At 48.6% G+C, this 13,771-nt stretch overlaps 1 protein-coding gene across 1 annotated transcript in view; it reads left to right on the top strand.

Moving 5' to 3' along the window:
- The window catches only part of SRRM4 (serine/arginine repetitive matrix 4), a 154,553-nt gene that overhangs the window by 106,279 nt on the left and 34,503 nt on the right, over positions 1-13,771 (top strand). Inside the window, exons 3-4 of the mRNA XM_075898142.1 lie at positions 7,043-7,129; positions 9,896-9,967. Coding sequence (XP_075754257.1) covers positions 7,043-7,129; positions 9,896-9,967 — 159 coding nt within the window. The remainder of the gene's footprint in view (positions 1-7,042; positions 7,130-9,895; positions 9,968-13,771) is intronic.

Below are 13,771 nucleotides of genomic sequence, written 5' to 3'. Positions count from 1 at the left end.
GGGCTAGCCTCTCACTAGTTCGAATTAAGTGGCTACACAGCCCTTAATTCGAACTAATTAATTTGAACTAGGCGTTACTCCTCGCAGAATGAGGTTTACCTAGTTCGCATTAAGCGCTCGAACTAGCGGTTTGTATGTGTAGCGCCTATGAAAGTTAATTCGAACTAATGGCTGTTAGTTCGAATTAACTTTGTAGTGTAGACATACCCTGTTAGTCTTGGCTTTCACAACATCCTCTGTCAAAGAGTCCTCCAGCTCTTTCCCACCCTCCACCCCCTGCTTGCTGCCTCTTATACAGAGGAAGCAAAGTGGGGGAGAAGTGAGTAGTCGAGTACTCTACTCGACTCCTCGCTTTCATCCCTAGTTTCAGCCAATTTGCCCAGTATTGAAGTTGGAGTTACCAGCCTGTAATTGCTGAGATCAGCTCAAGTGCCCTTTTAAAAAAAGTTGATGTCACATTAGCTATCCTTCAGTCATTTGGTATGGAAGTGATCGTTCATGTAATAACCCATGTGACCCTCCACACAGTTTGTGGCAATTACACATTTATTCGCTCCCACTTGGCACAGCCCAGAGAACCACCAGTATGGCTGGAGTGCCAAGTACCACCACATGATCCGTTGGTTGGTGTCTTTCATATTCTGCAGCTATTTCAGAGATGTGTGGTCCGTCATCAGTATAAATTTGGTCCCTAAAAGATAGTAGCATAACAGTTTCACTGCCCACTTAATGGCTAATGCCTCCTTCTCTATCATGGAATAATTTTGTTCCCAAGGAAACAGCTTGTGGCTTATGTATAAGATGGGATGGTCAGCTCTCTCTACTTCCTAGGCCAATACTGCACCCAACCCCACCTCTGAGGCGTCTGTTTGCAATATAAACGTTCTTGAGAAATCTGAATCAGTATCGGGGCCCTCTGCAGGCGGTCCGTTGGGTTCTGAAAGGCCAGCGTCCCTTGCTCGGCCCATACTACCTTCTGAGTTTGCCCCTTTCATGTCATTTCCGTTAAAGGAGCTATGATTGTTGCAAAGTGCAGCACAAAATGGTGGTAATAGCCTGCCAGCCCTAGAAATTGTCGCACTTGCTTTTTTGTAGAAAGGGGGGGATAGTTCCTGATGGCCCCTACTTTATTGACCAAGGGCCTTAGTCTTCCCCTCCCGACCATGTATCCCAGGTAGGACACTTCCCTCTTACCGAATTTACATTTGCTAGGGTTCGCTGTAAGCCTGGCTTCCCCTAGTGACTGCAGGACCGCCTCTACCTGTTGCAGGTGTTCAGGCCAGGTCTGGCTGAAGATTATAATGTCATTGATGTATGCTGCTGTGTATTGTTGGTATTTATTCAGCGCTCGGTCCATTAGTCTCTGGAACGTCACCGCCACCCCCTGCAACCTGAAGGGCATAGTTATGAACTGATACAGTCCGAACGGCATAGAGAAGGCTGTTTTTTCTCTCGCTGCGGGGGACAGTGGAATTTGCCAGTATCCTTTCGACAAATCTAGGGTGATCACATACTGGGACCATCCTACCCGTTCTAGGAGCTCATCCACGTGTGGCATGGGGTACACGTCGAATCGGGATATTTAATTCTCTTTCCTGAAATCAATGCGGTCCCGTCGGTCTTAGGTACCAATACGGTAGAACTCCGCCAGCCACTATACAACTCTTCAATAACCCCCCATTGCTTCATTGCCTGGAGCTCCTCTTGGACTACCTCCCACATTTTTCGTGGCACAGGCCGCACCAGGTCACATACCTTCTTACCAGGTTCTGTAGAAATCTCATGTTGTGTGAGTGTCGTTTTCCCCGGCTCTCCACTCCATGCTCCCCACTCTGGTTTGGAAGGCTGGGGATCTGTGAGGAGGCACACCCATGGGTTCCACCTTTTTAAGTGGTTAACGTGGCATACTTGTGTATCCCTCTGTTTCCCCAAGAGTTGTATCTCGTAGTCCTCCTCCCCGAGTGGGCCAGGGTTAGTACCTCCGTCTATATTGAATGGGCACCACTAACTGCCACATTCCTCCCTGTTCCCCCACCGCGTCCACCACCCGATATAGGCCGTCATTCCATACCTCAAAGTAGGGGCCAGCTGGCCAGGGTGCCTCTGGGTTCTCATTTTCTTGTGGATCCCGAGCTCTTTCCCAGGCCCGTTGTAGTGTGAAGTCCTCTCACTGCAGTTGAACAAAATCGCCCTCATTGACTTCCAAATTTCGAATCCTGTTGATTGGATCTATTCCTCTAGGTACCAGGTTGTCGCTGGAGTCCCCCACTGGCTCGCTTTCCTGCACCTCTCCTGGTGCTGCGAGGGTGGGACCAGCCTCTGGCGCCGTCTCGTGGTTCTTGGCCTGCTTGCCCCAGACCTCCAGGGTGGCTCCCAGTCCCGGCCAATTCCTTCCCAGCAGGACTGGGTACATCAGGGCTGGGGCCAGTGTGATCTTTCAGCATCGGGCAACACGCCCGTCATCCAGCCAGACCCATGCCGTGGGGTAGGCTCACTCCTCGCCATGTATGCAGCACATCCACATGGATCTGCCCTTAGCCTCATCGCCCTTTTCTAAGTCTGCCCGGACAATGGTCTGCCCGCAGCCAGTATCCACCATCGTGTCTACCGCTATTCCCCCTATTTTACGGGTATCATTATCTTCGTCCCTTCTCCTACCCTTGCTTTGGCTGAGTATACTAGCAGGTTCCCGAACGTGCAATCCAGCAGCGGGCAGTCCCATCAGTAGTGTCCCTCCTGCCCGCACTGGAAACACACGCCTCATAGCAGGGTTCCTCCCTTCGGGTTCCTTTCCCTCTCTTCCGGGGGTGGGGTCTTTCCTCCTCGCTCCCAGTTGGAGGTCCGGGCCACACAGGTGCTAGCTTCCTCTTATCCGTTCGGATTGGCCTCCCGCCCTGTACCTTCTCCAGTTCCCCCCTTGGTCCCTTTGGGCTCAAACCGCTCACCTTGGGCTGTGGAACTTTGGTTGCCTCCTTGGTTCCCTCTAGTAATTCCTCTGCTGCTAGATGGCCCTCCATTAACGTCACTGTTTCTGATAGCGTGGCAAGCTGGTGGTGCCAGGCCCATCTTTATCCTTCAGAAACTACTCCAACACTATCATTTCGGTGACCTGAGCCCCCAATGTTTGATTGGGCTCCAGCCATCACCATCCCACCTCTCGCAAACTCTGGGCCACCACCTCCGGTCTTTCCCCAGCAGCGTACTTCTCCTGGAGGAAGTGCTGTCTATAGGCCTCAGGGGTGACTCCCAGTTGATCGAGTATCACCTCCTTCACTTTATAGAAGTGAAGAGTGTCTTGGGCAGATAGGCTACAGTACGCCAGCTGGGCTTGGCCTAATAAATAGGGCACAAGGAGTATGGCCCAATGCTCTTCCAGCCATTTGGCCACCAGAGCCACCTTCTCAAACGTTACTAAGAATGCCTCCGGGTCATCCCCCAGTCCCATTTTGGCCAGACGCATGGGTAGTTGGGATCCAGCCCCACCCTCCTCCTCACCTTCCCTTAAGAGGCAGGGGCCAGACCTTCCTCCGGCTGTCAACCGGTCAGACAGTTCGCAGAGCAGCTGCCTCTGTTGTCCTTGATATTGTGTGGCAAGCTGCTGTACCAGCTGCATTTGATGTTGCTGCTGTTGCCGCTGGCTTTCAGTGAGCCATTCCAGTAGCTTTTTCATCTCCATGATGAACCCTTAGACAGAGAAGATGTCCCCCCCAAAACACCAAATCCTCCATTTTTTTTTCTTCTCAGACTCCCTCTTCTCCACCAAATGTGACCATTCGCATAATAACCCATGTGACCCTCCGCACAGTTTGTGGCAATTACATGTTTATTGGAGTCCACTTGGCACAGCCCGGGGAACCACCCTCTGATCTCTTTGCACTTCAGTGTGAAAAACAGCTGGCTCAGCTCCCCGGCTGTGGGAGGGGGACCTGGGCCTGCCCTCTCTCCAGGTCCCGACCCAGGGCCCTAAGGAAGGAGAATCCTTCCCGTCTCGGTTGGTGGGGTGTTATCCCTAAATGCACCAACCCTCGGGTGTCCACTTAGTCCTACCCTGGGTCACTTCCTCCCAGCCAGCCTCCTGCCGGCCCCGGCTCACCTGTCCACCCGACAGGTCTCTTCTCCCCCCGCTTTCCTTTCCCTCTCCCTCCTTTATCTTCAGCCCTTTACCAACTCCACCCTCCACGCCAGCGTTCCTCCCTCCTTCTGCGTGGCTTGCCGGAACATCCACCAGCATGTGCACCCTTGCCTCCTCTCCCAGGGAGGGCGTGGTGATGCCCTCACCCCATCACCAGCCGCTGACATCATCCCGAGGTGTCAGCTCGGTTCCCGGCACATGTGCCGTGTTCGCGGCACCATGGCTTGCGCTCTGCATCCCCCGCCATGCCGCCATCTCCCCTTTCTGGACGGGAGTGCAGGGCAGCCCTGCCCCATCACAGTTACATATCACAATTAGTAGTTCTGCAATTTCATATCTGAGTTCCTTTAGGGTGTATCTGAATTACATGGCTCCATCGATGGAGCCATGTAGATTAGACAGATTGGCAGAGGGAAATGAAGCTGAAATTTAAATAATCGCAGCTTCATTTAAATTTAAATGGTTGCCGCGCTGAGCCGACAAACAGCTGATCACTGACCTTAAAGCCTTTTATCGACCTCCCCGTTATGCCTCGTAGGATGAGGTTTACCGGGGAGGTCGATAAAGGGCTTTTATGTCCAGACTGCCCCGATCTGCCGACAAACAGCGAATCGGCAGAGCGTGGCAGCCATTTAAATTTAATTGAAGCCGCGATTAGTTAAATCGCGGCTTCATTTCCCTTTGCTGAACAAACAAATCTACATGGCTCCGTTGACGGAGCCATGTAGTCTAGACGTACCCTTAGAGTGCTTGCATAAGTGCCATCTGGCCTTGGTGACTTATTTACTGTTTAATTTAAAAATTGGTTCCAAAACCTCCACTAATGACCCCTCAGTCTGGGACAGTTCCTCAGATGGGCTCAGGTTTGGAAATCTCCCTCATATTCTCAGCTGTGAAGACCAATGCAAGGAATTTATTTAGTGTCGCTACAATGGCCTTATCTTCCTTGAGTGCTCCATTAGCATCTCGATCATCCAATGGGCCCTGTTGGTTGTTTAACAGGCTTCCTGCTTCTGATGTTCTTCAACTATTTTTTGCTGTTACTTTTGGATTTTTTGTCTTGTGGTTCTTCAGATTCTTTTTTGCCCTGCCTAATTATTCTTCACTAAACCGACGTGCTTTTGAGATTCTGGACCTTATTCACTTGCCCATAGTCACTCAGGCAAAACCAGGAATTGAACATACATCTCCTGAGGGATGGGACTGTGCCATACCCAAAAAGTCATCCTTCTTGTCACAGACCAGGGTGCACTTCAGTCATGACTAAGGGTGGCAAATGCTAGTCCCATTGAAGTGGTGATATTCTGGCTCCAGGTTGCTATGTAACTAGGAGATTGCTTCTCTCCTGATGCTGGCCAGCATGTCAGAGTAATGTATTTATGATGGGACCTGTTTCCCCATGTTAAAATAAACTAGTGAACAGATAACTCAGGGTCTGAGAGGGAGGGTGCCAAAACATTAGCATACATTTAGTTTTGTAGGGCAATAAAAAAAGTATATTAAAAGAAAAAAACAATTGGTTTTTTATGGTAGTGTCATTTGGGTAATAATTCAAGCCTATATTAGACTGATTCTACCTTGGGCCCTGTGAAGTGCAGTGAAAGCCCTGAATATAAATCAGTGACAGCTGCATAACAGCTCTTCCTTCCCTCTCCTCTTAGCTTTGTCATCCTAAATATCTTCATGTGTCTGATGATTTCCATGTATTAAGACTATTAAAAATATTAGTGCTGTCTCTAGCTCCTGTTCCATTCTAGTCTAGTTTCTATATCTGAGGATTTCAAAGCACTTTCCAAATAGTAACTAAGTCTCACAACAGCCCTTTAATATGGGTGTTTTATCCCATTTTACAAATGGGAAAACTGAGGCACAAGTGTGCACAAGCCTGTGTTGTTAAACATAGCCACTAATTCTGGAAGCCTCCATTTTGTGGTTCCCAAACTACATACTCTCCAGTCTGACTTTCAGTAGTTGTAATCATCTGCAAGTCTACCTCATTTCTGGGGATGCTCAGCAAATGTGAAAATCACCCCCCTTGTGGTGTGGAATTTCCAGAAGGGCTCAGGGTTGGCTTAGCTGTGTGCCAATCATCACTGAGGGAATTTGAAAATGTGTTCGCATGTGATTGGACCAAAATGTCACCAGGGTTCAGTGACAGAGTCAGGAATCCTGAATCTTTATCACTTGCTTTACCCACTAGACAGCACTTCCTAAGAATGTTTGGTTTGATTATCGGAAAACTGCAAATTAACTGTCACATTTTAAACTAAGTGCTCTAAATGTGTTTAACTACAGGATTTGCATTAATTTAAACTCAATGAGATTATGTGCTGCATGTTCCAAAATTAAAAAAAAAATACTCAGGAACATATTTTTCTGCAGTTTAACAACTGTGTAAGAGAGATATATCTCATTATGCTACCCTAACACCTCAATAAATATGTTTTTTGTAATCAGTTGCTGTTTAACATACATTAACTCTCTTATTAAATTTCGAGAAATTCATCTAGTTGCCATAATTATTGTATGCGAATTAAATGCCAATTAATTATTTAAAATATATTTACTGAGGGTAAAAAAATGTATCAATCTGTTACAGAGCTGTTAACCTTGATAAATATTTTTAAATAATCAACTGGCATGTGAGTAACATACAGTAACTATCTCATTATACGTATATTAAATCCTGAGAGGAGACAGTTAATTTAAAGCATGACCAAATTGCTCATGACATGGTAATTAAACATTTACCCTGCATGATAGATCAGCCATGAAACCTAATCTTTCATGGTACAGCAGAAAGATTCTGAAACCATCCCTCAAATCAGAAAGATCTGGGAATTGGGAAAATGGATGAAAGTCACACTGATTGACACAGGTCAACTGATTGTCCTTTTTTTTCCTCTCAAGCCCCTCATGTGATGACAAGTACACACCACCACCCCCGTCCAAAGGAAAGAAAAAGAAAAAGAAATCCACACGTAAGAAGAGGAGGAGGTGAGTTCAGAAGGGGGAAACCCTCCACACGAGTAGCTGCTAAGATCCCAGGCAAAGGAAGACTATCTCACAGGCTAGGTGACAGTAGTGGGAGCATGTGATCCTATGGGGGAAACTAGGTTAGCTCCTAAGGAGGAAGAGAACTATTTAGCATAGTTCCAGGAGGAATAACTAGGAGTAAGGGGGTGAAATTAAGAGGAATGGAAAAGCTAATGTCAAGTTAAACTTCCTTACAGTGAAACCAGTTAGGCTATGAAAACAAAACAAAACAAGGGAACACCCATTTCATGGGACTTTTAAAACTAGACTGGGCCAGACACTAGGAAATAGATCAGAGGGCACAATTCTGAGCTAGGTACCCATTTAAGGCCGTAAGCCCAGACCTGCAAAAGTAAGACCCCCTAGCTTCCAGAAATTTCAAATTGTGCCCCTGTGTTTTTTGCGTAGCCAATCTCACATTATTTTCAGGGCAGCTTCATGGTACATGTTCTGTTCTGTTAAGGTTGTTCTACCATGCCCATCACCAGGGTGACTGAATAGCTTGATCTTATCGCAGTAGGACTTCAGCCAGCAACAACCGGACAGGGCTGCGCTGCCCGGACCTAAAGTTCAGGGATAAGGTGTGTGTGAAAAATCAGTGCCAGGAGGTGGCAGTAATACAAAGCTGTCATTGCCTTGGCCTAAAATGGGAAATTCCACCCAGCATACTCAGCAGAGAAACACCTGCTGAAATAAATGCGATGTCTTCATTGATAGCAAACCAGGCAGAAATCCAGAGCTAGGGAAGATTGCTAGAGAGGAAGAGTCCCCCAATTAAAAAAAGGCCAGGGAGAGCTGTGAACAAATAAATCTGCCTTTCAGAATTTCCATTCTCTGTCTATAAATACAGCAAACCATGGCAGTGTGGTTCAGATGAAATGGCTATAAGATGGATGTTCAGCTGGTTGAAAGATCATACTCAAAGAGCGGTTACCAATTGTGCGCTGTCAAACTGGGAGGACATATCTTGTGGAGTCCCACAGGGATCAGTCCTGGGTTAATTGGGATTAATCAGCATTTCCATTAACAAGTTAGATAATGGAGTAGAGAGTATACTTATAAAAAGTGCAGATGACAACATGCAGGGTGGAGTTGCAAACACTTTAAGGGATAAAATGGTCTTGACAAATTAGAGAATTGGTCTGAAATCAGCAAGATAAAATTCAATAAAGATAAGTGCAAAGTATTACACTTGGGAAGGAAAAACCATGTGCCCAGTTACAAAATGGAGAATAACTGGATAGGTGGTGGCACTTCTAAAAAGGCTCTTGGGGGTTATAATGGTTCATAGATAGACTATGAGTCAACAACATGATGCAGTGCCAGACTGGGATAATGTCATTCTGGGCCATATTTACCAGTTTGTCTTATGTTAAGAAATGGGCGGTGACTGTCTCCTCATCTGTTCAGCACTGGTGAGGCCTCAGCTGCAGCACTGTGTCCAGTTCTGGGCACCACAATTTAGGAAAGAGAAGGGCAAATTGGAGAGTGTCCGGAGAAGAGAGACAAAAATGAGAAAAGGGTTAGAAAACCTGACCGATGAGGAAAGGGTTAAAAAAATGGGTGTATTTAGTCCTGAGAAAAGAAGACAGAGATGGGAACTGATACACCTGCAATATATTAAGGGCTGTTATAAAGAGGTGAGTGATGAACTGGTCTCCATGTCTGCCAATAGTAGGCAAGAAGTAATTGGTTTACTTGGCAGCAGGGCTGATGTACATTAACAATAGGAAAAACTTTCAGGAAAAGGCTTCCAAAGGAGGTAGTGGAAACCCTATCAATAAAGGTTTTTAAGACCAGGATGGACAAGCACCTGTCAGGGATGATCTAGATTTACTTGATGCAGCCTCAGAGTAAGGGACTGGTCTAGAGGGTCCCTTCCAGCCCCACATTTCTATGATTCAGTGAATATTGGGATGCAAGGCAAGTCAGTTCCTGGATCCCATACTGAATGCTGTATGAACTTCCCCCAGCTCTAAGGCACTTTCACCTTCTCTCCTAGCATCCCTGATGTCTATACCAGTGGCCCATCTCCCTACCATTGCATTTCAGGGCTCAGCAGCCAGTGTGTATGACCTTCTTCTCTGCAAGCCGCTGAGCCAGGGCTGGCAGTGTTAAGAGATCAGACTTGCATGGGAGGCAAAGAGACCTAAAACTGGTGTGTGCATTTGGGAAGGGAGCTATGGAGATGGCGGAGGAAAGAGGATTATGTATGTGCTGCAGCCAGGGCTGTGACAGAGGGAGATTCCCTGAGTTCTTGGGCGAGGGGGGGAATGCAGAGATTGTGCAGCTAACACAGAATTTTTTAGGCTGTTCTCAGCACAGAGCTCCCAGTCAGCACCAAGCAGCGTGCCTACCCCACCACACAGCGCTGGAGCTCAAGTAGAAATGTCACCAGCATCTCTCTCGGGCCATGGCTTGGGGTGGGCACCCGAGTCCTTGCTAATAAAGCTCAACCCAACCTGCAGCTTCCCCTGTGATCCAGGCCTCTAGGCCTTCCCTGGCAATTGTGGCTAATTCAGGGATCACCAATGATAGGAACAACTCCAGCCGGGGAGGGAATGAGTCTTCACTTGTCCCCTAAGCAAGGACTTGAGTGAAAGTCTCCCGGGTGAAAGCCAAGTGTATTAAGCCCTTGTGTCCCAGATGCTTACCCCCCGCAAGACAGACTCCGCCAGCTCAGAGCGCCAGATGGCCAGTGAGTAACGTGTTGTTGCTGTTCTCCAGGTCCCTATCGTATAGCCCCTTGCCTGTGAAGAAGAAGAAGAAGAAAAGCTCAAAGAAACGAAAAAGAAACAGGTATTCCCCCTAACCTATCAGCCCCGCACATGCCCCTCCCATGCACTGAACACCAGGCCGTGGAATACAGCCGGGTGGTATTAGTTAGGAGGTGGCTTAGAGGTGAAGAGCATCTAGCTGCTCGACCCGGCTGCATGGGCCTCATTCCCCCTGCCCGTGCGAGGCCTGTGCGTTCTGAACGACTCCTGAACCCTGCGCTAAAGTGGGACTTCAGGGGTGCCTGGGAGTCCCTGAGATGGGTCCCTGATTGTCTCAGGGAGCTCTCCCTGAGACCTTTATCGCCTCACCTGCTGTCAGGAAGCGATCATCCGCAGGGGCCCAGCAGGAAGCCCTTTGAAAGGGTTGTGCGTAGACTCTGCATGGGAGTGCAAGGCCGGAAAGCTGCCAGCTCCCAGTCCCTCCTCTTGCAGAGCTCACAGGAGTGGGCGTAATGGAAGTGTTTTCTCCGGAGGCTCTGGTGTTAACGTGATGGAGGCGCTGAATTGCACGCCAAACGATGGCGTGTGTCTGTCCGCGGACTCCCACAGACTGCGCCGCCTCAGGTTTCTGTCACTGCCATTGGCTCTTCAGTTTGTTCTCCCTTTTTAAATGGAAACTTACAATTCAGGAGAATTCTGGGATCAAGCAGCTACAGCACGGCCTATACATGCCAGCACAGCCTGACTACTCATACAGGGTTCCTCCAACTGTTCGCAAACAGTCCCTCAGCCTGACTGTTCACGTAGGATCCCTTGGCCCAACTGTTTATGTAGAGTCCCTCGGCCCGACTGTTTACGTAGGGTCCTTAGGCTCGACTGTTCACGTAGGGTCCTTCAGCCTGACTTTTTACGTAGGATCCCTCGGCCCGACTGTTCATGTAGGGTCCCTCAGCCTGACTGTTCACGTAGGGTCCCTCGGCCTACTGTTCACGTAGGGTCCCTCGGCCCGACTGTTTACGTAGGGTCCTTAGGCTCGACTGTTCACGTAGGGTCCTTCAGCCTGACTGTTTACGTAGGATCCCTCGGCACGACTGTTCATGTAGGGTCCCTCAGCCTGACTGTTCACGTAGGGTCCTTAGGCTCGACTGTTCATGTAGGGTTCATGCAGGGTCCCTCGGCCCGACTGTTCACGTAGGGTCCCTCGGCCTGACTGTTCATGTAGGGTCCCTCGGCCCGACTGTTCATGTAGGGTCCCTCGGCCTACTGTTCACGTAGGGTCCCTCGGTCCGACTGTTCATGTAGGGTCCCTCGGCCTACTGTTCACGTAGGGTCCCTCGGCCCGACTGTTCACGTAGGGTCCCTCGGCCTGACTGTTCATGTAGGGTCCCTCGGCCCGACTGTTCATGTAGGGTCCCTCGGCCTACTGTTCACGTAGGGTCCCTCGGCCCGACTGGTCACGTAGGGTCCCTCGGCCCGACTGGTCACGTAGGGTCCCTCGGCCCGACTGTTCACGTAGGGTCCTTAGGCTCGACTGTTCATGTAGGGTTCATGTAGGGTCCCTCGGCCCGACTGTTCACGTAGGGTCCCTCGGCCTGACTTGCTCGCACAGAGTCTCTTGGACCAACCCACTCACAAATGGTTTCTCAGCCCAATTGCTTGCAGACGGTCCCTCAGCCTGATTGCTCATGTAGGGTCCCTCGGCCCAACGCACTCATGCAGGGTCTCTTGGCCCAACCTGCTCGCAAACGGTCCGTCCCCTGATCCACTTGTATAGGATCCCCCAACTCACTCACCAACAGTCCCTCGGCCTTACCCACTTGCATAGGGTCTCTTGGCCTGACTGCTCATGTAGTGTACCTTGGCCCAAGGTACTGACTTCCCTTGTAGGTTCCCAAAGCCAGACCACTGAAATGCCCAAATGTCACCCCATACAACACAAGCAGGTGCAAATGCTCATGAGCAATGTTCTGATGTCCTGGGGGCGAGGACTCTAGAAATAGCATGGAAAGGTAGGACCAAATTCATAGGCAGGGTTAATAGGGATCCTTCTGAGCCTAAACCATTGAGGTTCCTCTGTGACACTAGCCGTGTCTGTCACCCCTTGTCCATCCTGCTTTATTACTAGCTCAATGAACCTCAAAAGAACCAGTCGCAGATTCACACAGAAATCCCATATGCCAAACTCCACTCTCCCTCACTCAGCCAGAACATTTCAAACATCTCAGGTGCACATCTGGATCTGAACTTCCCCGCTTACACATCTCTCTCCAACAGGCCAACAGCAGAAGGTTCCCCCCAGGTCTGAATGCCTTCCAAACTGGAGGCCTGCTCAGGGCTGGACCCACCTCCAGATGTGCAGGCTTGGGCCATAGGTGCTGGAACTAGGGGTGCCAGGCACCCCTGGGCTTGTAGCGGTTTCCGTCATAGACAGAGTGTACAGCTTGGTACAATGGCTGTCAGCACCTCCACTGTATAAATTGTTCCAGCCCCCCTGGATCAAGACCCTCTCCAATGTAAAGAACATGATTAAAATTTTAAATATCAAACATTCCAGTTTCTTCTTCCAAGCATTAAATCAATATTTGCTTAGAACAACGGGTGCCATCTTCCTCAGAAAGTTCATGTATTTATAATTTATTGAACCAACAAGCCAGGACAGTCTTACAAAAGGTGCAAAGGAAAGGTGAAAACATAGCCTGAAACTCAAAGAGAGAGTGAGGCAGAATGTAGCAAAGAGGGAAAAATCTAACACACTTCACTCCAAAGGGGCAAGTCATATTCCTCCCTAGATTGTACCCAGCTTCTGCAATGATGGGCCCATTTGATTCTCTGCTGCTGTGCACCTGGTGTAGCCATGTACGCCTGTGCAGAGTGAGGGCAATCCATCCCCAGTTCAGAAGAGCAGGTTTTAGCACCCACTTAGCACAGTGTTACAGGCCTTTTCAGAGGTTCAAAGATGCCTTTGGCCATTTCCAGCTTTTGAAGCTCCTTGCTATAATAATAATAATTAATAATAAAATGACAATGCATGAAAACAAAATAAGGCACCAAAAAAAGAAGAGTGAGACATAATTTGAATATTTTTTATTTAACAAATGGTTTTCTAGATTTTTTTCTGTGCAAATGCACAAATTATTCAGGAAAACCTAGCTTTCATGCAGTGTTATTAAGCATGGCGAGCCCATCCACATGTCCCATAGTTGAATGGTGATAGTTCTTTGCCTACTTCAGCACGTTATCAAATTCCAACAATTAGTGTCTAACTTTGAGGCCCTCCCCTTTGAGCTTGAGGCCCAGGCCAAATGGTGCTCTCGCACACAGGGTCAGATTGTCACGTGTTGAGCACCCCACAAATGGGGGCCAGATTTTCAAAGCACTTATAAGGCAACGTCTACACTGCAGCAATTTTTTGGAAGAAGAAATGCAAATCTAGCGCTCATTTGCAAATCTTGTGCTCTCATTTGCATAGTCTCTTCCGATCCTTTTTGCAGAAGAGGTTTTTGCAATAAAAAGACCTGTGTAGATGGGGCCATTTGTTGGGGTGGAAGAACCCATTTTGCGCAAGATCCCTTAGACCCCCCAAAAATGTGGTTTACAGTGCCTGCTGCAACACTTACTGGCATGGCCAAGAGCTCTGCTCTGTTCCTGGTGGGCTAAATTGTCTTGGGAAGGCTGGCCTATCGAGTATGATTTGAAGCCTGGGGAGATAGAGCCACACTAGCATATGGAGAATAGTGTGTAGAAGATAGCTGCAGCAGCATGAGCAGTAGGAGGGACTAGCTGCTGGAATATATGGCTGGCATCTCAGATCGGTACACAGGACAGCAGCTATCTCCTCCCACCACTCCTGTCTCCACAGCTAGTTGGTCAGTCAGAGCTAGTGCAA

The sequence above is a fragment of the Pelodiscus sinensis genome, chromosome 15 (assembly GCF_049634645.1).
Source record: "Pelodiscus sinensis isolate JC-2024 chromosome 15, ASM4963464v1, whole genome shotgun sequence".
Lineage (NCBI taxonomy): Eukaryota > Metazoa > Chordata > Testudines > Trionychidae > Pelodiscus > Pelodiscus sinensis.
This window is presented reverse-complemented; position numbering and strand designations above follow the sequence as displayed.